The sequence below is a fragment of the Lactuca virosa genome, chromosome 9, assembly GCF_052849685.1.
Source record: "Lactuca virosa cultivar CGN04683 chromosome 9, Lactuca_virosa_CGN04683_v6, whole genome shotgun sequence".
NCBI lineage: Eukaryota > Viridiplantae > Streptophyta > Magnoliopsida > Asterales > Asteraceae > Lactuca > Lactuca virosa.
Genome location: NC_136434.1, coordinates 28,243,226 through 28,267,754, shown reverse-complemented (window position 1 = coordinate 28,267,754; position 24,529 = coordinate 28,243,226). Strand labels below are relative to the sequence as shown.

Genomic DNA, 24,529 nt, shown 5'->3' with positions numbered 1-24,529 from the left:
TTTGAACTATGTGTTTACCAGGAGTACTCCATCCCCCACATGGTTGCCTTATTTGACATGAATCGCTGAGGGATCCCCAAAGCATGTGTTGTCACCCCGATGAAAGTCCTTAGACTAGGTCCCTTGTGTTAGATGTTTTAGGGACGTAAAGTGAGGATAATGGGAACGGGTAATCGGGTTTGTTTGGTTTGATAAAGTTAATAAACTTATTTATTGTGGGTTGAAAACCCTATGTGCTCACCAGGCTCCCAAGCCTGACCCACTCAGTTTCTTGTATTACAGGTAGTGGCGCATGAGCATAGATGTTTGGATGAGAGATAAGGGATTATAGGCCTGTAAATACGAAATAATGTAGTAAGGCTTATGTTGTACTGTTTATGCTTTTGATCTGTATCGAACATGACATCCCGAGTCTTTTAATGAAATACATTTCTTTGGAAATGCTTTTGATAAATCTTTATCATATTTTGTTTTGGGACAAATTCCGCAACACTTTTATTTAAAATGTTACTCTGATTTTCAAACAAGCATAAACAAAATCGGTCTTTTCTGGCCGTGAAAATGGGGATGTCACAACCAGCAACAGGGAAACAACAACAACAACAACCGCAACAACAACAACAACAACAACAACAACAACAACAACAACAACAACAACGGCAACAACGCTGGGGCTAGCCACACCTGTTATGGATGTGGAAGGACTGGGCATTTCCGTCGAAACTGCCCCAATGTCAACAACCAAGGGAATGGAGGAGCAGGGAGAGTGCTGACCATGGGCCAAGGGGAAGCGGTTCAGGATCCCGTTGTTGTCACTGGTACGTTTCTCCTTAACAACACATATGCATACATCCTGTTTCATACCGGGGCAGAGCGGAGTTTTGTTAGTAATAAATTCAAACATTTGCTAAAACAACAACCCCAGAAGCTTAATGAAACCTTTACGGTGGAAATGGCTAATGGGAAAACATAATCAGCTGGGGAAATCTACGTTGGATGTACCCTAACCTTAAATCACCACGCATTTCAAATAAACTTGATGCCTGTAACTATTAGGAGTTTTGATGTGATTACCGGCATGGATTGGTTGAGCCCCAACATGCTGAAATTATGTGTCACGAGAAGGTCGTTCGCCTTCATCTCCCTAACAACGAAACCCTAATCATATACGGAGACAAACCCAGTACGAACCTTCGTCTTATCTCATGTATTAAGGCACAAAAGTGTCTACAAAAGAGAGACTTTGCGTTTTTGGCTCACGTTGTGGATAAATCCAAGGAAGAGATTAATATTCGAAACATCCCAATGGCTTGCGACTTCCCTGACATCTTTCCTGAAGATCTTCCAGGGATACCCCCAGAAAGACAAGTCGAGTTCCGAATCGACCTTGTACCAGGAGCTACACCCATCGCCAAATCGCCCTATAGGTTGGCTCCTGCGGAGATGCAAGAATTGTCAAGCCAACTCAACGAACTCTTGAACAAAGGATTCATCCGACCCAGCTTCTCGCCTTGGGGAGCTCCGGTCCTTTTTGTTAAAAAGAAGGACGGATCCTTTAGGATGTGCATCGACTATAGAGAGCTGAATAAGCTCACTATCAAAAATCGCTACCCACTTCCACGAATCGACGGTCTATTCGACCAGCTTCAAGGAGCAAATTACTTCTCTAAGATAGATTTGTGATCCGGCTATCATCAACTCAAGGTCCGGGAGGAGGATATCCCCAAGACCGCTTTCCGAACTCGCTATGGACATTATGAATTTGTTGTAATGCCCTTCGGTCTAACGAATGCCCCTGCCACATTTATGGACCTGATGAATCGAGTTTGCCGACCATTCCTTGACAATTTCGTAATCGTTTTCATTGACGATATCCTGATCTATTCTCGAAGTGAAGAGGAACATAGTCGACATCTCCGACAAATCTTGGAAACCCTGCGAGCCGAAAAGTTATACGCAAAACTCTCTAAGTGTGAGTTCTGGCTCTGTAGCGTAAAATTTTTAGGTCATGTTGTCAGCCAAGAAGGGATACATGTGGACCCTTCTAAGATCAAAGCTATTGAAGGATGGGCAGTCCCAACGACACCCACGGAAATTCGTCAATTTCTGGGTCTCGCAGGCTATTACAGAAGATTCATCCAGAACTTCTCCAGAACAGCCAAGCCTCTTACCATGCTTACGCAAAAGGGCGTACCATTCGAATGGACAGAAAAGCAGGAAGTTGCCTTCTGAACTCTGAAACGAGATATCTGTAGTGCTCCAATGCTATCATTACCAGAGGGAACTGGGGACTTCGTAGTTTACTGCGATGCTTCGAATCAGGGTTTAGGCTGTATACTCATGCAGCGTGGGAAGGTGATAGCTTATGCATCCCGACAACTAAAGACACATGAGGTGAATTATACCACCCATGATCTCGAATTGGGAGTTGTGGTCTTTGCTTTGAAGATTTGGAGGCACTACCTTTACGGTACAAAGTGCACCATTTTCACTGACCACAAAAAGCCTCCAACACATATTGAATCAAAAAGAGTTAAACATGACGCAACGAAGATGGGTTGAGCTGCTAAGCGATTATGAGTGTGAAATCAAGTACCATCCAGGCAAGGCTAACGTGGTAGCTGATGCCTTGAGTCGAAAAGAATACTCGAATCGTCGTGTGAAAACTCTTTCGATAACCATTCGATTCCATCTATCCTCGCAAATCAAAGAAGCTCAGTTTGATGCCATGAAGACAGAAAACATAACAAGCGAAGCGTTACGTGGAATGGAAAAGAATTTCGAAGTCAAGGAGAATGGAACATATTATTTCATGAACCGAATTTGGGTCCCTAAACTTGGGGGATTCAGAGAGGTAGTCATGAATGAGGCTCATAAGACACGATACTCCATCCATTCGGGTTCAGATAAAATGTACCTGGATATCAAACAATATTATCGGTGGCCTAACATGAAGGCAGAAATTGCCACTTACGTTGGCAAGTGTCTCACTTGCGCTAAAGTGAAGGTAGAATATCAAAAGCCCTCGAGACTATTACAACAGACGGTAATACCCGAGTAGAAATGGGAAAGGGTTACCATGGACTTTGTGACCAAAATACCCAAGTCAACTGATGGATTGGATGCCATATGGGTGATAGTCGATAGGTTGACAAAATCCGCCCATTTCCTGCCAATAAAGGAATCATACAAGATGGAACGATTGACGAGAATATACATCAAGGAAATTGTGAGACTCCATGGAGTGCCAATATCTATCATCTCAGATCGAGATGGTAGATTCACTTTACGCTTTTGGCAATCACTACAAAAGGCTATGGGAACACAACTCGACATGAGCACTGCTTACCACCCACAGACGGATGGACAAAGCGAGCGCACCATCCAGACGCTTGAGGACATGCTCAGAGCCTGTGTGATCAACTTTGGCAAATCTTGGGACACCCACTTGCCTCTGATTGAATTCTCATACAATAACAGTTATCACACGAGTATCAAAGTTGCTCATTTCAAAGCGTTATACGGTCGCAAATGCAGGTCACCTCTATGCTGGGCTGAGGTAGGTGACACACAGCTAGCAAGAGGACAGACACCAAACAATGCTTTAACAGGGCCAGAAATCATACGTGAAACAACAGAAAAGATAGTTCAAATCAGAGCTCGGATTCAAGCATCACGAGATCGACAAAAGAGCTATGCTGATAAACGGCGAAAGTCCCTAGAATTTCAAGTCGGGGAACGGGTGTTATTGAAGGTCTCTCCCTGGAAAGGGGTGATTCGTTTTGGGAAACGGGGGAAACTAAACCCACGATACATTGGACCATTCGAGATTCTAGCCCGAATCGGCCCAGTGGCCTATAGGCTGCAGCTACCTGTCGGGCTCAGCAGCATACACCCCGTGTTCCATGTTTTCAATCTCAAAAAGTGCTTATCCGACGAAAATCTTGTCATCCCATTGGAAGAAGTCGAAATCAACGAGAATCTCCTGTTCATCGAGGAACTAGTTGAAATCATGGACAGGGAAGTGAAGCGTACTAAGCAAAGTCGCATTCCGATTGTGAAGGTTCGATGGAACGCAAAGCGTGGACCGGAATTCACATGGGAACGCAAAGACCAGATGAAGCAAAAGTACCTAGGGCTGTAAACGAACTGAACGTTCAACAAACTGTTCGTGAACCGTTCAGCGGGAAGTTCGTTTATGTTCGTTTATTTAATAAACGAACGAACATGAACACAAATTATCGTTCGTTTAGTTAAACGAACGAACATGAACAATGGTCCCGTTCGTTTAATTATGGTCGTGAACGTTCGTTTATGTTGTTCGTTTACGTTCGTTTATGTTCGTTCATATAAGTTCGTTTTATGTTCACATATGCTTAATTGTGTTTGATTACATTAGTGTATTATATATTTATTTATGTTCATATATCTTTAATTATGTTTTTTTTATCTTTGTTCATTTATGTTCGTTTGCTTTTATTCGTTTAGCATGTTCACGAACATAAACGAACGAACATGAACAATGTAATTTGTTAAACGAACGAACATGAACAAGAAAATTCGTTCGTTTATCCGTTCGTGTTCGTTTATTTGTTCGGCTAACTTAAACGAACGAACATGAACAAGCACCGTTCATGTTCGTTCGGTTCGTTTACAACCCTAAAAGTACCCTCACTTATTCTCGCATTCTCAAACCTAGCTTCAAAAAGAATTTCGGGACGAAATTCCCTCTAACGGGGGGATGATGTCACAACCAGGAAAATTCTATACTTTTGTAAACATTAACAATGACAAAATTGTAACCAAAACTTGAAAGCAATGCAAGATGTTTATTCAATGACAGCAAAATTTCATCAAACACTCTATACAAACACTGCAAATGGTCAACGAAAAATTTGAAACCCTAAAAATCCCGGTTTAAGTCCATTATGGACTAGGATTCCTTATTGGGCCTAATGGACCAATAAGTTTCCAATGTGACGAGTTTGGGCTTAGAACCCTTAATTGGGCTCTAATTCAACCCACCTTCATGAGATTTAACATTTTGGGGCCATATTGGGCCTAAAATGGAATAAACTACTCTGATAAGCCTTATCGGGCCATAACTAACCTAATTAGCTTTAATGGGCCATAAAACCCATTCTCTCATGCTAAATGGGTCGTGAACCATCCAAATAAGCCCAATGGGCCGAAAACCTCCTCTATGAACCTCATAATTTCGAACCAAGGCCAGAGGTGGGCCAAATTAATCCATGTTTCTTTTATTAAGCCCAACTTGGCCCAACATCCATTAATAAAAAAAGGAAAAAGAATTGTGATAAGAGTGGACTTAGGAGGTGCCACCTCCATATTGTCCATCATGTATCCATGCAAGACTTACACTTCCCCATGCACCTATCATTTCAATCCTTCTCTCCTCTCTTCTTCTTATCTTCGGCCGAGAATCAACACACACATACATTTTATCGAACTCCTTCTAAGTATACATTCAAGAACACCTCTCCTCTTTCATCAAGAAATTTCGAGACTTAGAAGCATTTCAAGGAGGTTTCAACCAAAAATCACTTCAAGTTACACTCTAGTGGTAAGATCTTACAAATTTAACGACAAAACAGATAAACTATTCAAGGATTGGGTCCAATATCGATTATTGGGCCCGATATAAACAAGACATGTATATTGGGCCTTGGTGACCCAATTACATGCCCGGCGGGCCTTTATTAGCTTCGACATGCTATTGGGCCTTAGTGGCCCATTTGCATTGCTAATATGGTCCTAAACATTCATCATATGCTTAATGGGCTGTAACGCTCATAGATCAGGGCTAGTCAATTTAGAGACGATAAGCATCAAAAATGACTTTTTGATGGAAGATTATTTAGAAGGATTAATCTTAACCAAGTTGTAGTATATGTCTCAAGGTTTCCGGATATATAAAGATTTTCATTAGAAACGATCGTTTTATTAGAAACGAATTGCTGCCCGATTTTCGGATTAATCTTAACCAAGTTGTAGTATATGTCTCAAGGTTTCCGGATTAATCTTAACCAAGTTGTAGTATATGTCTCAAGGTTTCCGGATATATAAGGATTAATCTTAACCAAGTTGTAGTATATGTCTCCCAGTTTTATTAGAAACGATCGTTTTAGGAAACGAATTGCTGCCCGATTTTCATTAAATCAGGTGAGTGTGTAGTCACTTTCATCTTACACATAAATATGAAGTATTTTATATAAAATACGTAATATGTGTATATATGTTGTTTGTTTCTTTGAGATGGATGTTGAATGAATGTTTTATACATGTTTAAAATGATTTAAAATGTATATATATTTTATCTTCAAATATGTTAGGTAAAACATGGGTAGATAAAGTATGAGGGATAAAAGTACAGTATAGATGTACGTTGGTAGCTATGAATTTAGTACAGTATAGATGTACGTTGGTAGCTACGGATTTAGTATGTTTGCAGTTATGGACTTAGTGTCTGTTGTATAAATCTTGGCGACGATGTGACTTCGTGCCTATTAGATAAACCCTGGTGACGATGTGACTTCGTGCCTATTAGATAAACCCTGGTGACGATGTGACTTCGTGCCTATTAGATAAACCCTGGCGACTATGAGACGTAGTGCCTATTAGATAAACCCTGGCGACTATGAGACGTAGTGCCTATTGTATAAACCCTGGCGACTATGTGACGTAGTGCCTGTTGTATAAACCTTGGCGACGATGTGACTTCGTGCCTATTTGACATAAATTGCTAAGGGAAAGCAATGTTGTCACCCCGATGTTTGTTTTATTTGACATAAATTGCTGAGGGAAAGCAATGTTGTCACCCCGATGTTTGTTTTATTTGACATAAATTGCTGAAGAAAGCAGTGTTGTCACCACATTGGATGTTTTATTTGACATAAATTGTTGAAGAAAGCAGTGTTGTCACCCTATTGGTTGTCTTATTTGACATAAATTGCTGAGGGAAAGCAATGTTGTCATCCAGGTGTTTGTTTTATTTGACATAAATTGCTGAGGGAAAGCAATGTTGTCACCCCGGTGTTTGTTTTATTTGACATAAATTGCTAAGGAAAACAATGTTGTCACCCCGATGTTTGCCTTATTTGACATAAATTGCTGAGGAAAACAATGTTGTCACCTTATTGGTTGTTTTATGTTAGGTTGTCTTGTTTGACATAATTTGCTGAGGAAAGCAAAGTTGTCACCCCATTGGTTGCCTTATTTGACATAAATTGCTGAGGAACCCCCGAAGCAATGTTGTCATCCCTAATGAAAATCCTTAGGCTAGGTCCCTTGTGATAGTTGTTTTAGGGACGTAAGGTGAGGATAACGGGAATGGGTAATTAGGGTTGTTTTTGGTTGATGAAATTAATAAATTATTTGTTGATTGATAATCTTAAAGAGTTTATTATTTATTGTGGGTTGAAAACCATATATGCTCACCAGGCTTCCAAGCCTGACCCACTCAGCTTTTTATATTACAGGTAGTGGACCCCGAGCATAGTCGGATGATGACAATGAGTGATTTTTGGATTATAGGCCAGTAGTTGTAAATAACTGATGTAAGGCTTATAATGTCTTGTTTATGCTTTTGATCTGTATCGGAACATGACATCCCGAGGTTTTAATATAAAATGAGAATATATATTGCTTAAAGAAAGGTTTTGATAAATTTTTATCATGTTTTGTTTTGGGAACAAATTCCGCAACATCTTTTAAAAAGATTTCTCTGATTTTATTTTAAAAAGCATAAACGAAATCGGTCTTTTCTGGCAGTGAAATTGGGGATGTCACATGGGCTATAACGTGTCTGTAGCATACTCGACAGCCTGTAATAACATACAAAGTTAGGGGGCCTCCGTTGTCCTCTTTTTTTTGTCTGTTAGGCTTACCTTAAATTCACGTAAACATAAATCGGGTTATAAAACAATGTTATTCAATTTCATTTGGATTTAGTGAGAAATAACGGGTGGCACAAATAAGTATCGGTCGTAGTCTGTAGTTATAATCAGAGTCTCCTGGAGGGAGAGCGAGAGTTTGTGTATAGATTTATACGGGGGTGACTCCCCCACACCTGAGCTGTTCGCTACAGTTAGACTCGGCCAGTCTAGGGTGACAAAATCTGAATTCAAAATCGGCATTCGATAAAATGCCAAGACAGGTGAATTAGTCATTATTATGCATGGTTATAACGACTCACATAGAGATCCATTACCATCTAAATAATCATGGGAAATCATATTCATATGTTGAGACGTTGCAAAGTGATTTTACACTAATACAAAATTATCATACTATTTAAATCGGAAAACATCGGGTTTTCCGGGGAACGACATTTTTACTCCTACTTACAACAACTATGATACAAGGAACAATTATGAAAGGCATTTCACTTTTACTTGTTTTGAAATCATAGACACGTATACTTATGAATCATCACACCTTTTTCGTAAACAGTTTTTGTTACAGAAAATATCAGATTTTTTGGGTTTTACGAACAATACAAAACATTTTTACATCAAACCTGCTTATAAACTCACCAACATTATATATGTTGACCGTTTTCAAAATAACTTGTGTTCTCAGGTAACCGTTAGATTGAAGAATGATCAAGCGTGTTTCTGAAATGTCTTTAGTGTAATGTCAATCGATAAACAATTTATGTTTTGGATTATGTAATGTAAACAATGTACTTGATATGAACAATGACGGTTGTAATGTATTAATGCATGGTGATGCTTATGTTATGTTTCATGTATATTCATTGTGATGATATTTCAATGTAAGTCACACGAGCCCTCGGACGTTTCCGCCGTCTGGTTCGGGGGTGTGACAGGTTGGTATCAGAGCTTTGTTTATAGTGAACTGGCATATCTAACCACACATTGATATGCAACTATAAACCCAAAGAGGGACTAAATAACTCTGAACAAAACAAATAAAATATAATAATAAACACTCTTACTTGTGCGACTTAGAAAAATATACATAATAACAATTCAAATAAGACATTGGGAAAATTTTGACATCTCGGTTAAGCCATGACTGTTCACAGTTGTATTAGGGATGAATGTAGCCTGATCAACTGCGTTTCCTTCAGAATACAACTATCGCATGCCATGGAGCGATCGCGATAGTCAGTAACCCTAAGGAATACCCTTTTGATACCCAGAAAAAGAAAAATTCATTTCTACAAAATTTATCCTCTTTACGCGTTCCTCATCACAGTCACCATGGAGGAGGAACAGCAAGGCATACAGTTTCACCAGGCCCTGGTGGCCCACGGAATGATTGAAGACGACCCCGAGGAAGGACAAGGGGCAGCACACGACATTGGGCCCGACGAGTACACTGACACAGACTACGAGTTTGATGGGACTGATGACAACATGGAGGAGGGAAGAGACACAGACGAAGCTCCCGTCAAACCACCTGCCGACGAGGCACACCAGGACCACCCTGACCCACCAGGAATTCCCGTGGGTAAGGATCGTTCTCTGGAGGCAGAGGCTGCCGCACTTCGGCAACAACTATTTGCCATGGAGGCACGAACCGTGCAGGCTAAACTGGAAAGAGATGAGGTCATCGGGGAGATGACCGAGATGGCTCAGATGTTGGCACAACATTTTGGGATATGAGTTCACCACCACCGTTAGACATCTCCTAATGTGTTTAGAATCAGTAGACCCCCTACTAGTGCTATGTTCTCTTATGTTTACCACGTTATGTACTACCGACTCCATGTTTAAGTGATTACACTACTCATAGAGTCGTTATGCTGCCAAACTTTGTACCCTTATGTATGCCCTTTTTTTGGCAAATTTTCATGTATCAAAGGCGGATATTATTAGTGGAAAATATTATGTGTTTTATCGTGATGTTGTTATCTGCTATGTGTTTTATATTCTTATTATTTGGTGTAAATCTATGGAACCACTTAGATGCAAAATCGATTCACGGAATTCCCAACTTAAATACAACACGTACTCAACATCTTTATGTTTCATAACAGCAAGATGCCGCAAAGACCAAACCGTGGAAACAATCAATCACCGCCACCACCAGAAATCAACCCAGTTGCATTTCAAGCAGCTATATCTGCTGCAGTCACAGCAGCACTGGCGCAGATTCACAATGGAAACAATGATGGAGGCAACGGACAGGGGGCCGAAAGTTCAAACAACGGGATGAACCAAGGACCTACCAAGACATGCTCTTACAAAGATTTCACCAACGTCAAGCCACGAACCTTTAATGGCACAGGGGGAGTAATAACCCTGAAAAGATGGATTGAAAAGGTGGAATCGGTGTTCGAGATATGCGGATGTCCTGAAGAAGTCAAGGTGAAGTTTGCGGCATGTACATTTGTTGATCAAGCCCTCACCTGGTGGAATGGACATATGGAGGCTATGACTCTTCCGGTGGCTAATGCCATGTCATGGACGGAATTGAAAGAAATGCTAATGGTTGAATACTACCCGCGTGGCGAGGTTCAGAAAATGGAGCAAGAGTTATGGAATCTCACCGTCTGAAACTCCGACATCGATGCCTACATATCCAGGTTTAGTGAACTATCTCTATTGTGCCCTAGCATGATTACCTCGGAAGGAAAGAAGATCGAACGATTCATCTGGGGATTAAACCCCCCAATTCAAGGAAACGTGATAGCCGCCAACCCCAAAACCTTTGACAGCGCCAAGAGGATGGCCAAGAAGTTGTACGACCACAACAACAAGAAAAGCGAAAAAGCTTGGGAAACGTAAAACAAGAAGGAGAGTGACAACAAGAAGGGAAAGAATAACAAGCGGAAAGGACGACAAGGTTCAGAGTCGTCAAAGAAACAACAAACAGTGACAGTTCATGCTGCAACCACCCAAGTTCCCTCTACACCACATGCTCCAGCCTCATCCACCCCAAGTGCCCCTAAGCAGTATTTCAGAAATCTCCCAAAGTGCAACAAGTGCAATCTCCATCACAATGGCGAATGCATGGATATGCATTGTACCAGTTGCAACCGAAAGGGTCATACGACAAGATACTGTAGGACCTATCCTCCCCAGAACCAGTGTAACGCCCGTGTTTCGGGGCTAAGCATTTTTAGGTGATGTAATAGTCTAGGTCAACTATTGTAACTATTTTTGAAGTAATAAAGATGAAATATTTGAATACTATGTGAATTATGTGCTTATAACTTAATTATAAATGTATAATTAATAAAAAATAAAAATAAGCGTCAAAATTAAAGTGTGATATAAACCCGATATCTTTACATAAAGTTTTAGTGGCCGAAACAAGGATTTCGGGGATATAAAGAACGCCGAAATCCGAGTTATAACAAAGAAGTTATGACCCGTCGAAGTTTCACGACGGAACCGGAACGATACCGGGAAGCGTAAATAGTGAATTTACGATAGAGCGACTTTTAGCCTTAGCGATCTAAACGAAAGTCGTAGAATATGTTAAACCGAGAGCGTCCATAAAAAGAACGCCCAAATCTGACTTCGTATGAGGAAGTTATGATTTTTCGAAGTTTCGGCTTAACAGTGTACAGCCCGAAGTTCGAATATTAGACCGAGCGGTTTTTAGCCGACACAACCTAAACGAGAATCGAAGATCTCGTAAATAGTAGTGCATCGATAAAAAGACAGACGAAAACGGACGTCGGATGAAGAAGTTATGAATTTTTAACAGACCAATCCTGTCCCGACCTGTTAAAAATATAACTTTTAAAATAAAGTCAAAATTAGCCGACGAAGTCTAAACGAAAGTTGTAGAGTACGTTCCCGCCTACGCGTGGATATAAAGAACGTCGAAAACAGAGCTCGTATACGAAAGTTATGATTTTTAGAAGTTAAGTGTGCAATTTGCGAAACTATGATGACGTGGCAAGATCCTAGCCGTTGCTTGCTCCCCACGGTCTCGCTTCGGATGAAGGACACGTCCCCCCTTCGCTACGCCCCGCGTCCGAAACTGGGTACGCCCGACGTACTTGATCTTGTGCGGTCCGAGAGATGGCCACGTAGCCCCACCGAAGCCTCGCCACCTGTACCCTATCCGAAGTTACGCCCCGCGTAAGCCAAGGACTACGCCCAGCGTACGTCCGAGGCTGGCGCCTATAAAAGGGCTGCGAAGGCTGCCGAGGAAATCACACCAATTCTCTTTCTCTCTCTAATTTCTTTCTCTCTCTAAGATCCCAAACCACCCCTAAACCCTAGGAAAAACCGCTAGCACCCAAAGGAAGCCCTGAGGCTCCCGGAGTCCCGAGAAAAAGGGTCTTTCGGTTCGGAAACGCTGCTCCAAGCGAAGCCCGGTTTTCTTTAAAATCCGATGTAAGTGAGCTACGCCTATGAAATTTTTAATATAGCTTTTAAATAATTATAGTAATGTTATTAGGTCCTTAAAACAATTATTTAGGCTATTATTATGAGTTATATGGAGTGTTGTTTAACGCTTATATAATAATAATAATAGCTAGACTATTAATTAGTCGCGGTTAACGTTAGACTAAACCCTAGTTGTATTGATACTAGGTTTTGTCGAGGGAAACTTATTTTGAGATAACGAAGCGATGTTCGAGTGCAGAGTCACCACCTTTCAAGTGAGTGCATAGTTACTTTCATCTTACACATAGATATGAAGTATTTTATATAAATTACGTGCTACGTGTGCATATTATCTGTATACTTGCTATTTATGCTGGATGAACGATTTTATACACGTTTTAAATGATTTTATACACGTTTTAAATTATTTAAACTGTATATGTATTTTATATCTACAAAATGTGTTGGGTAAAACATGGGTAGATGTAATAGTTGTTGTGTGACAAAATAAAATAATGAGAGGCCTCGTTATAGATGTTATTGATGATCCAGTCATCTAGCGGAGTATAGATGACGACCACAGACTATTCTAGACAGTCCAGTGGAACGCTAGCAGGCTCGCAACCTGTAGGTGTTTATTTGAACTATATGTTTACCAGCAGTACTCCATCCCCCACATGGTTGCCTTATTTGACATGAATCGCTGAGGGATCCCCAAAGCATGTGTTGTCACCCCGATGAAAGTCCTTAGACTAGGTCCCTTGTGTTAGATGTTTTAGGGACGTAAAGTGAGGATAATGGGAACGGGTAATCGGGTTTGTTTGGTTTGATAAAGTTAATAAACTTATTTATTGTGGGTTGAAAACCCTATGTGCTCACCAGGCTCCCAAGCCTGACCCACTCAGTTTCTTGTATTACAGGTAGTGGCGCATGAGCATAGATGTTTGGATGAGAGATAAGGGATTATAGGCCTATAAATACGAAATAATGTAGTAAGGCTTATGTTGTACTGTTTATGCTTTTGATCTGTATCGAACATGACATCCCGAGTCTTTTAATGAAATACATTTCTTTGGAAATGCTTTTGATAAATCTTTATCATATTTTGTTTTGGGACAAATTCCGCAACACTTTTATTTAAAATGTTACTCTGATTTTCAAACAAGCATAAACAAAATCGGTCTTTTCTGGCCGTGAAAATGGGGATGTCACAACCAGCAACAGGGAAACAACAACAACAACAACCGCAACAACAACAACAACAACAACAACAACAACAACAACAACGGCAACAACGCTGGGGCTAGCCACACCTGTTATGGATGTGGAAGGACTGGGCATTTCCGTCGAAACTGCCCCAATGTCAACAACCAAGGGAATGGAGGAGCAGGGAGAGTGCTGACCATGGGCCAAGGGGAAGCGGTTCAGGATCCCGTTGTTGTCACTGGTACGTTTCTCCTTAACAACACATATGCATACATCCTGTTTCATACCGGGGCAGAGCGGAGTTTTGTTAGTAATAAATTCAAACATTTGCTAAAACAACAACCCCAGAAGCTTAATGAAACCTTTACGGTGGAAATGGCTAATAGGAAAACATAATCAGCTGGGGAAATCTACGTTGGATGTACCCTAACCTTAAATCACCACGCATTTCAAATAAACTTGATGCCTGTAACTATTAGGAGTTTTGATGTGATTATCGGCATGGATTGGTTGAGCCCCAACATGCTGAAATTATGTGTCACGAGAAGGTCGTTCGCCTTCATCTCCCTAACAACGAAACCCTAATCATATACGGAGACAAACCCAGTACGAACCTTCGTCTTATCTCATGTATTAAGGCACAAAAGTGTCTACAAAAGAGAGACTTTGCGTTTTTGGCTCACGTTGTGGATAAATCCAAGGAAGAGATTAATATTCGAAACATCCCAATGGCTTGCGACTTCCCTGACATCTTTCCTGAAGATCTTCCAGGGATACCCCCAGAAAGACAAGTCGAGTTCCGAATCGACCTTGTACCAGGAGCTACACCCATCGCCAAATCGCCCTATAGGTTGGCTCCTGCGGAGATGCAAGAATTGTCAAGCCAACTCAACGAACTCTTGAACAAAGGATTCATCCGACCCAGCTTCTCGCCTTGGGGAGCTCCGGTCCTTTTTGTTAAAAAGAAGGACGGATCCTTTAGGATGTGCATCGACTATAGAGAGCTGAATAAGCTCACTATCAAAAATCGCTACCCACTTCCACGAATCGACGGTCTATTCGACCAGCTTCAAGGAGCAAATTACTTCTCTAAGATAGATTTGTGATCCGGCTATCATCAACTCAAGGTCCGGGAGGAGGATATCCCCAAGACCGCTTTCCGAACTCGCTATGGACATTATGAATTTGTTGTAATGCCCTTCGGTCTAACGAATGCCCCTGCCACATTTATGGACCTGATGAATCGAGTTTGCCGACCATTCCTTGACAATTTCGTAATCGTTTTCATTGACGATATCCTGATCTATTCTCGAAGTGAAGAGGAACATAGTCGACATCTCCGACAAATCTTGGAAACCCTGCGAGCCGAAAAGTTATACGCAAAACTCTCTAAGTGTGAGTTCTGGCTCTGTAGCGTAAAATTTTTAGGTCATGTTGTCAGCCAAGAAGGGATACATGTGGACCCTTCTAAGATCAAAGCTATTGAAGGATGGGCAGTCCCAACGACACCCACGGAAATTCGTCAATTTCTGGGTCTCGCAGGCTATTACAGAAGATTCATCCAGAACTTCTCCAGAACAGCCAAGCCTCTTACCATGCTTACGCAAAAGGGCGTACCATTCGAATGGACAGAAAAGCAGGAAGTTGCCTTCTGAACTCTGAAACGAGATATCTGTAGTGCTCCAATGCTATCATTACCAGAGGGAACTGGGGACTTCGTAGTTTACTGCGATGCTTCGAATCAGGGTTTAGGCTGTATACTCATGCAGCGTGGGAAGGTGATAGCTTATGCATCCCGACAACTAAAGACACATGAGGTGAATTATACCACCCATGATCTCGAATTGGGAGTTGTGGTCTTTGCTTTGAAGATTTGGAGGCACTACCTTTACGGTACAAAGTGCACCATTTTCACTGACCACAAAAAGCCTCCAACACATATTGAATCAAAAAGAGTTAAACATGACGCAACGAAGATGGGTTGAGCTGCTAAGCGATTATGAGTGTGAAATCAAGTACCATCCAGGCAAGGCTAACGTGGTAGCTGATGCCTTGAGTCGAAAAGAATACTCGAATCGTCGTGTGAAAACTCTTTCGATAACCATTCGATTCCATCTATCCTCGCAAATCAAAGAAGCTCAGTTTGATGCCATGAAGACAGAAAACATAACAAGCGAAGCGTTACGTGGAATGGAAAAGAATTTCGAAGTCAAGGAGAATGGAACATATTATTTCATGAACCGAATTTGGGTCCCTAAACTTGGGGGATTCAGAGAGGTAGTCATGAATGAGGCTCATAAGACACGATACTCCATCCATTCGGGTTCAGATAAAATGTACCTGGATATCAAGCAATATTATTGGTGGCCTAACATGAAGGCAGAAATTGCCACTTACGTTGGCAAGTGTCTCACTTGCGCTAAAGTGAAGGTAGAATATCAAAAGCCCTCGAGACTATTACAACAGACGGTAATACCCGAGTAGAAATGGGAAAGGGTTACCATGGACTTTGTGACCAAAATACCCAAGTCAACTGATGGATTGGATGCCATATGGGTGATAGTCGATAGGTTGACAAAAGCCGCCCATTTCCTGCCAATAAAGGAATCATACAAGATGGAACGATTGACGAGAATATACATCAAGGAAATTGTGAGACTCCATGGAGTGCCAATATCTATCATCTCAGATCGAGATGGTAGATTCACTTTACGCTTTTGGCAATCACTACAAAAGGCTATGGGAACACAACTCGACATGAGCACTGCTTACCACCCACAGACGGATGGACAAAGCGAGCGCACCATCCAGACGCTTGAGGACATGCTCAGAGCCTGTGTGATCAACTTTGGCAAATCTTGGGACACCCACTTGCCTCTGATTGAATTCTCATACAATAACAGTTATCACACGAGTATCAAAGTTGCTCATTTCAAAGCGTTATACGGTCGCAAATGCAGGTCACCTCTATGCTGGGCTGAGGTAGGTGACACACAGCTAGCAAGAGGACAGACACCAAACAATGCTTTAACAGGGCCAGAAATCATACGTGAAACAACAGAAAAGATAGTTCAAATCAGAGCTCGGATTCAAGCATCACGAGATCGACAAAAGAGCTATGCTGATAAACGGCGAAAGCCCCTAGAATTTCAAGTCGGGGAACGGGTGTTATTGAAGGTCTCTCCCTGGAAAGGGATGATTCGTTTTGGGAAACGGGGGAAACTAAACCCACGATACATTGGACCATTCGAGATTCTAGCCCGAATCGGCCCAGTGGCCTATAGGCTGCAGCTACCTGTCGGGCTCAGCAGCATACACCCCGTGTTCCATGTTTTCAATCTCAAAAAGTGCTTATCCGACGAAAATCTTGTCATCCCATTGGAAGAAGTCGAAATCAACGAGAATCTCCTGTTCATCGAGGAACTAGTTGAAATCATGGACAGGGAAGTGAAGCGTACTAAGCAAAGTCGCATTCCGATTGTGAAGGTTCGATGGAACGCAAAGCGTGGACCGGAATTCACATGGGAACGCAAAGACCAGATGAAGCAAAAGTACCTAGGGCTGTAAACGAACTGAACGTTCAACAAACTGTTCGTGAACCGTTCAGCGGGAAGTTCGTTTATGTTCGTTTATTTAATAAACGAACGAACATGAACACAAATTATCGTTCGTTTAGTTAAACGAACGAACATGAACAATGGTCCCGTTCGTTTAATTATGGTCGTGAACGTTCGTTTATGTTGTTCGTTTACGTTCGTTTATGTTCGTTCATATAAGTTCGTTTTATGTTCACATATGCTTAATTGTGTTTGATTACATTAGTGTATTATATATTTATTTATGTTCATATATCTTTAATTATGTTTTTTTTATCTTTGTTCATTTATGTTCGTTTGCTTTTATTCGTTTAGCATGTTCACGAACATAAACGAACGAACATGAACAATGTAATTTGTTAAACGAACGAACATGAACAAGAAAATTCGTTCGTTTATCCGTTCGTGTTCGTTTATTTGTTCGGCTAACTTAAACGAACGAACATGAACAAGCACCGTTCATGTTCGTTCGGTTCGTTTACAACCCTAAAAGTACCCTCACTTATTCTCGCATTCTCAAACCTAGCTTCAAAAAGAATTTCGGGACGAAATTCCCTCTAACGGGGGGATGATGTCACAACCAGGAAAATTCTATACTTTTGTAAACATTAACAATGACAAAATTGTAACCAAAACTTGAAAGCAATGCAAGATGTTTATTCAATGACAGCAAAATTTCATCAAACACTCTATACAAACACTGCAAATGGTCAACGAAAAATTTGAAACCCTAAAAATCCCGGTTTAAGTCCATTATGGACTAGGATTCCTTATTGGGCCTAATGGACCAATAAGTTTCCAATGTGACGAGTTTGGGCTTAGAACCCTTAATTGGGCTCTAATTCAACCCACCTTCATGAGATTTAACATTTTGGGGCCATATTGGGCCTAAAATGGAATAAACTACTCTGATAAGCCTTATCGGGCCATAACTAACCTAATTAGCTTTAATGGGCCATAAAACCCATTCTCTCATGCTAAATGGGTCGTGAACCATCCAAATAAGCCCAATGGGCCGAAAACCTCCTCTATGAACCTCATAATTTCGAACCAAGGCCAGAGGTGGGCCAAATTAATCCATGTTTCTTTTATTAAGCCCAACTTGGCCCAACATCCATTAATAAAAAAAGGAAAAAGAATTGTGATAAGAGTGGACTTAGGAGGTGCCACCTCCATATTGTCCATCATGTATCCATGCAAGACTTACACTTCCCCATGCACCTATCATTTCAATCCTTCTCTCCTCTCTTCTTCTTATCTTCGGCCGAGAATCAACACACACATACATTTTATCGAACTCCTTCTAAGTATACATTCAAGAACACCTCTCCTCTTTCATCAAGAAATTTCGAGACTTAGAAGCATTTCAAGGAGGTTTCAACCAAAAATCACTTCAAGTTACACTCTAGTGGTAAGATCTTACAAATTTAACGACAAAACAGATAAACTATTCAAGGATTGGGTCCAATATCGATTATTGGGCCCGATATAAACAAGACATGTATATTGGGCCTTGGTGACCCAATTACATGCCCGGCGGGCCTTTATTAGCTTCGACATGCTATTGGGCCTTAGTGGCCCATTTGCATTGCTAATATGGTCCTAAACATTCATCATATGCTTAATGGGCTGTAACGCTCGTAGATCAGGGCTAGTCAATTTAGAGACGATAAGCATCAAAAATGACTTTTTGATGGAAGATTATTTAGAAGGATTAATCTTAACCAAGTTGTAGTATATGTCTCAAGGTTTCCGGATATATAAAGATTTTCATTAGAAACGATCGTTTTATTAGAAACGAATTGCTGCACGATTTTCGGATTAATCTTAACCAAGTTGTAGTATATGTCTCAAGGTTTCCGGATTAATCTTAACCAAGTTGTAGTATGTGTCTCAAGGTTTCCGGATATATAAGGATTAATCTTAACCAAGTTGTAGTATATGTCTCCCGGTTTTATTAGAAACGATCGTTTTAGGAAACGAATTGCTGCCCGATTTTCATTAAATCAGGTGAGTGTGTAGTCACTTTCATCTTACACATAAATATGAAGTATTTTATATAAAATACGTAATATGTGTATATATGTTGTTTGTTTCATTCTTCTTACCACCTTAGTTTCGTGATCATGCTCCCTAGAACCCATCTAAGTTCGAAATCCACTCAAGGAACTTGCTAGAACCAAAAACAACACCATCTTCTTCCATTCTTCTTCAAAAACCAAGAACAACAAGCAAAGGTGAGTTCATACCCCCTTGTTTTCGGTTTTTACTTGTTTTTTGGGGAGAATACAAGTATTATGTGTTGATCTATGTGTGTATGCTTGTTATATGTGATTTCTTTGGTTTGTGTTGCAAAAATATGATATGACTTGCTATATCTCGAAATCTATGGCTAAAGTGTGAAGGATACATGAACAATAACAAAATAAACAACATATTTCAAAGATCTAAGAATCTTTATGTTTAAAAGGTGAAAAACAAGGCCAAGATTGTCATAGGTGTCATTTTTGCATAAATAACAAAGATTTGGCTAAAAGATGACATTTTCGATTTTACAAGGATAATATGGTATATATCTATATAAAATATGATTTTTATGGAAATAAAACTTCTCAAAGGACCAAAAACATAACTTTTTGCTTATTGGGCTTATATTTTGGCACCAACGGTTTTTGGGCCCAAATTTGCGAAAATATGGAAGTTTGGGACTAAAATTGTAAAGTTATCAAAGTACAAAGTCAAATACGTGAATGAATTAAGTTCAAGGGCTGAAAATGACCTTTTTCGCTAAATTGGACTAACAATGCAAAGTTTTTAGATTTTGGGCCAAAAATGTAAATTCTTAGCAAATAAGGGCTGAAAACGTCAAAAGTGGTATTTTGGGCTGAAATTATAAATTAAGATCTTATTTGGGCTGAAAATGCCAAGTTAAATAATCTAATGGACTAAAATGTCATTTTTTTCATCAAAAAGGACTAAAAGGTCATTTTGTACCATTAAGAGTTGAAAATGTAAATTTTATATGAAAAAGGGACTGAAATTATCAAATAAACATTTTGAGCCAAATATGTAAATTCTAAAAGAATTTGATTAAAGATATAAAATTTTACAACAAGAAGGTTTAAAAAATGGTATTTTTGTAAAAACTAAAAATATCGTTATAAACAACACTGGGTATTTTAACGTCATAAAGTAAACACTAAGTGTATTCTAAATCCTATACTACAATTTAACGACAAAACAGATAAATCATTCAAGGATTGGGTCCAATATCGATTATTGGGCCCGATATAAACAAGACATGTATATTGGGCCTTGGTGACCCAATTACATGTCTGACGGGCCTTTATTAGCTTCGACATGCTATTGGGCCTTAGTGGCCAATTTGCATTGCTAATATGGTCCTAAACATCCATCATATGCTTAATGGGCTATAACGTGTCCGTAGCATACTCGACAGCCTGTAATAACATACAAAGTTAGTGGGCCTCCGTTGTCCTCTTTTTTTTTGTCTGTTAGGCTTACCTTAAATTCACGTAAACCTAAATCGGGTTATAAAACAATGTTATCCAATTTCATTTGGATTTAGTGAGAAATAACGGGTGGCACCAATAAGTGTCGGTCGTAGTCTATAGTTATAATCAGAGTCTCCTGGAGGGAGAGCGAGAGTTTGTGTATAGATCTATACGGGGGTGACTCCCCCACACCTGAGTTGTTCGCTACAGTTAGACTCGGCCAGTCTAGGGTGACAAAATCTTAATTCAAAACCGGCATTCGATAAAATGCCAAGACAGGCGAATTAGTCATTATTTGCATGGTTATAACGACTCACATAGAGATCCATTACCATCTAAGTAATCATGGGAAATCATATTCATATGCTGAGACGTTGCAAAGTGATTTTACACTAATACAAAATTATCATACTATTTAAATCGGAAAACATCGGGTTTTCCGGGGAACGACATTTTTCACTCCTACTTACAACAACTATGATACAAGAAACAGTTATGAAAGGCATTTCACTTTTACTTGTTTTGAAATCATAGACACGTATACTTATGAATCATCACACCTTTTTCGTAAACAGTTTTTGTTACAGAAAATATCGGATTTTCTGGGTTTTACGAACAATACAAAACATTTTTACATCAAACCTGCTTATGAACTCACCAACATTATATATGTTGACCGTTTTCAAAATAACTTGTGTTCTCAGGTAACCGTTAGATTGAAGAATGATCAAGTGTGTTTCTGAAATGTCTTTAGTGTAATGTCAATCGATAAACAATTTATGTTTTGTATTATGTAATGTAAACAATGTACTTGATGTGAACAATGACGGTTGTAATGTATTAATACATGGTGATGCTTATGTTATGTTTCATGTATATTCATTGTGATGATATTTCAATGTAAGTCACACGAGCCCTCGGACGTTTCCGCCGTCTGGTTCGGGGGTGTGACACCATGAGCATCAACAACACACATGATGGAGCACCTTGAGCCATAATGGTACAACATAAACACTAGTGGCTCAACACCCATCATGGTGGCACAGCATTGTGTATTCCTTGAGCATCACCAACTTCTGAGCATCATAGAGGACTTTGTGACTCATCAAAGATGGCATGGATCATCAAGGAACCAAGGTGGCACATCTTGCACCAAGATGGCGCAACATGTATGATGTTGGCCCATCTTGTTCAAGGATGGCGCAACATCCTTCTTGGCTCAACATCTCCTTAGCTCAACATCTTCGTGGTTCGGTCAAGGTGACTTATGTCCACGGGCAGGAGGGGGTATTCTTTATTTATGAGTTATCAAACAGAGATTACAAATACAATTTTCACATAGATTCACCTAACACTCTAGAATTCAAGATACAAAATGTCAAGCCCATTAGCCCATAGGCCCATGAAAGGTGACACCCAATCATATTCCGCTATGCAACATCTTCTAGAACATTCATCCATGTCATACAACCCATGAGCATCAACAACACACATGATGGAGCACCTTGAACCATAGTGGTACAACATAAACACTAATGGCTCAACATCCATCATGGTGGCACAACATGGTGTATTCCTTGAGGTTCACCAACTTCTGAGCATCATAGAGGACTTCGTGACTCATCAAAGATATCATGGCTCATCAAGGAACCAAGGTGGCACATCTTGCACCAAGATGGCGCAACATGTATGATGTTGGCCCATCTTGTGCAAGGATGGCGCAACATCCTTATTGGTTCAACATCTCATTGGCTCAACATCTCCTTAGCTCAACGTCTCCTTGGGTCAACATCTTCACTTGGATCAATATCTTCATGGCTCAACATGTTGAACCATGTTACTCCATGTTGCTCCAAGTTGCTCCAAGTCATTCCAAGTTGCTCCAAACCCCCTTTTTGATGATCTGTTCCTTTGACACTTGATCTGTTCCTTTGTTAGATGATCCAAAGTCATCTCAGATGACCCGTTCCTTTGTTACATGTTTCATGAACCTCAAGTGTTCCATTGACAAGCAAGGTGGACATTTAAGGTGGGAGAGTGGTGTTCAAATCTTATTGTAGAATGTAATGCTCATTCGTTTTGATTACTTTTTTCTTGTATTTGCGTTATGATTATAACCTAGCTTTTTGTTAGTTTTATTATATATAAATCTTGTTGGTGTTAAAAAAAAAGGATATTATGTTTCACAATAGAAAGAAGTGAAAGAACCTCTTTGGAAATCGAGTTAATGCTATTTTATTAATAATTTGCAAATTAAAAGACATTTATAAAAATAAAGGTTCAAATCTGATTACAATCATATCACAACCTAACATTTATTAAGGGCAGTTCAATACAACGTTTCGCGGATGCTATTCAACACCTCAGCTTCACAGACCGACCAAAAATAGAAACATAAAGCATAAAATAAAATATTAGATATTATACAATTATATGGGGTCCGTATAGCCAAATGCCAAAAAAAATTGCGGGAGGCTTCAAAAAACATGACACATATTCTTCTCTGCTATTTTTATATGAATATTCGTCATGTTTTTTAAAGAATTTAATCAAAAGTGGGCAATTCTTAAAGAAAAATACCAAATGAACCCCCTCCACTTTTGAACTATTAAAACTGGTCCCCTTGGAAAGTCTGGCCAAACTGCCAACCAGAACCCACCACGTTATAACTTATCGACGTCTTTCCGTCGCTAGTTGTGACTCTAAAAGAGAGACTTTGACCATTAAGATACGAATTGCTTTGCCAGTTTTGACCCCAGTTTCTCGACATAGCCTGCCACCCTGTTTTCGATCCTTTGATCGAGACCTCATGCACGTCCCCTGCACCTCCGACGTTGCTGATCAAAACCAAGTTGAAGTACGAGTGACCATGCATAGTGAACCTTATTCCTCCTCTTTTTATGCAAGGAACCCTGTAAAATGAAAACTTGGTCAATTGTTCAAGATAAGGGTAAATAAGTAAATTTACAATTAGTAAATGATGAAGTTATCCTTTACGTACCTTCTGAAAGATACGGGAACGATTCCTGCCTTGTATTTAGCTATATGCAAGAAAGCAGGTTGAGCCATGTCAAAATGCTGGAGTGGCGGGTTGCACCATCCGCCATTGTTGCTGGGCAAGTCGAAGTTAGGCGGGCAGAAATTGGTGGCGGTGATGATGACGGAGCCAGGGAGGCACCACTGCGGATCGTTCACACACATCATCTCGTAACACCCTCCGCAGCTTAATCCGTTGTTAAAAAGTGCAGTGCTCAATGCTGCCGTGTTTGTTCCGTATCCTTGGCTATACAAATCCCCATAACCACATGCTCCACCTGCATAAATGTAATAGCTTAAGAAACTATATGTATCTTGATGGTTTCGATCAAACTAAATGTTTAATAGTTACAAATTAATTAAACATGATGTAATTAATATGTTCATAGAAGTTTAGAATTAAATGTACCCATTGTCCCGGAAGCATCGCCGCCACCATAAAAGGTAGCGTGGGCGCTCTGCCAGCCACCATAGTTGGCGGTGGCGGTGTGGAGGAGAGCGGTGGTCAGCAAGAAAACCAGCGAGGTTGTCATAAAAGACATGTTTCAAAGATGGTGGTGTGTAAGAGAGAGAGTGTGTGTGTGGTGTGTGAGGAAATAAAGGGGTAGTTTGTATTTATAGATAAAACAAGAAACCGGAGAACCACCGCCGGAGAGAGAGACGGCGGATCCGGCCAGATTCAGGAGGGAAAGAATAAGGCCAAAGTGCACATGCAATTATCTTCATGTGGTGGATGTTAACATGCATTTTTTATTTTATATATAATTTTTTAATATTTTGTTGTTTGATGATTAATTCAGGACATCTCGTTGATTCGATAGCTCATATAATTATTTTT

The 24,529-nt window shown here is 40.2% G+C and overlaps 1 protein-coding gene across 1 annotated transcript; it reads right to left on the bottom strand.

Annotated features, from left to right (window-relative positions):
• Positions 1 to 23,059: 23,059 nt before the first annotated feature.
• On the bottom strand, positions 23,060 to 24,291 carry LOC145138655 (expansin-A4-like). The gene is made up of 3 exons (XM_079072696.1): positions 24,101 to 24,291; positions 23,657 to 23,969; positions 23,060 to 23,567 (listed from the first exon to the last, which is right to left on the bottom strand). Exons 1-3 carry the CDS (start codon positions 24,231 to 24,233, stop codon positions 23,264 to 23,266), a joined length of 750 nt encoding a protein of 249 aa, XP_078928822.1. The 5' UTR covers positions 24,234 to 24,291; the 3' UTR covers positions 23,060 to 23,263.
• Positions 24,292 to 24,529: the final 238 nt, after the last annotated feature.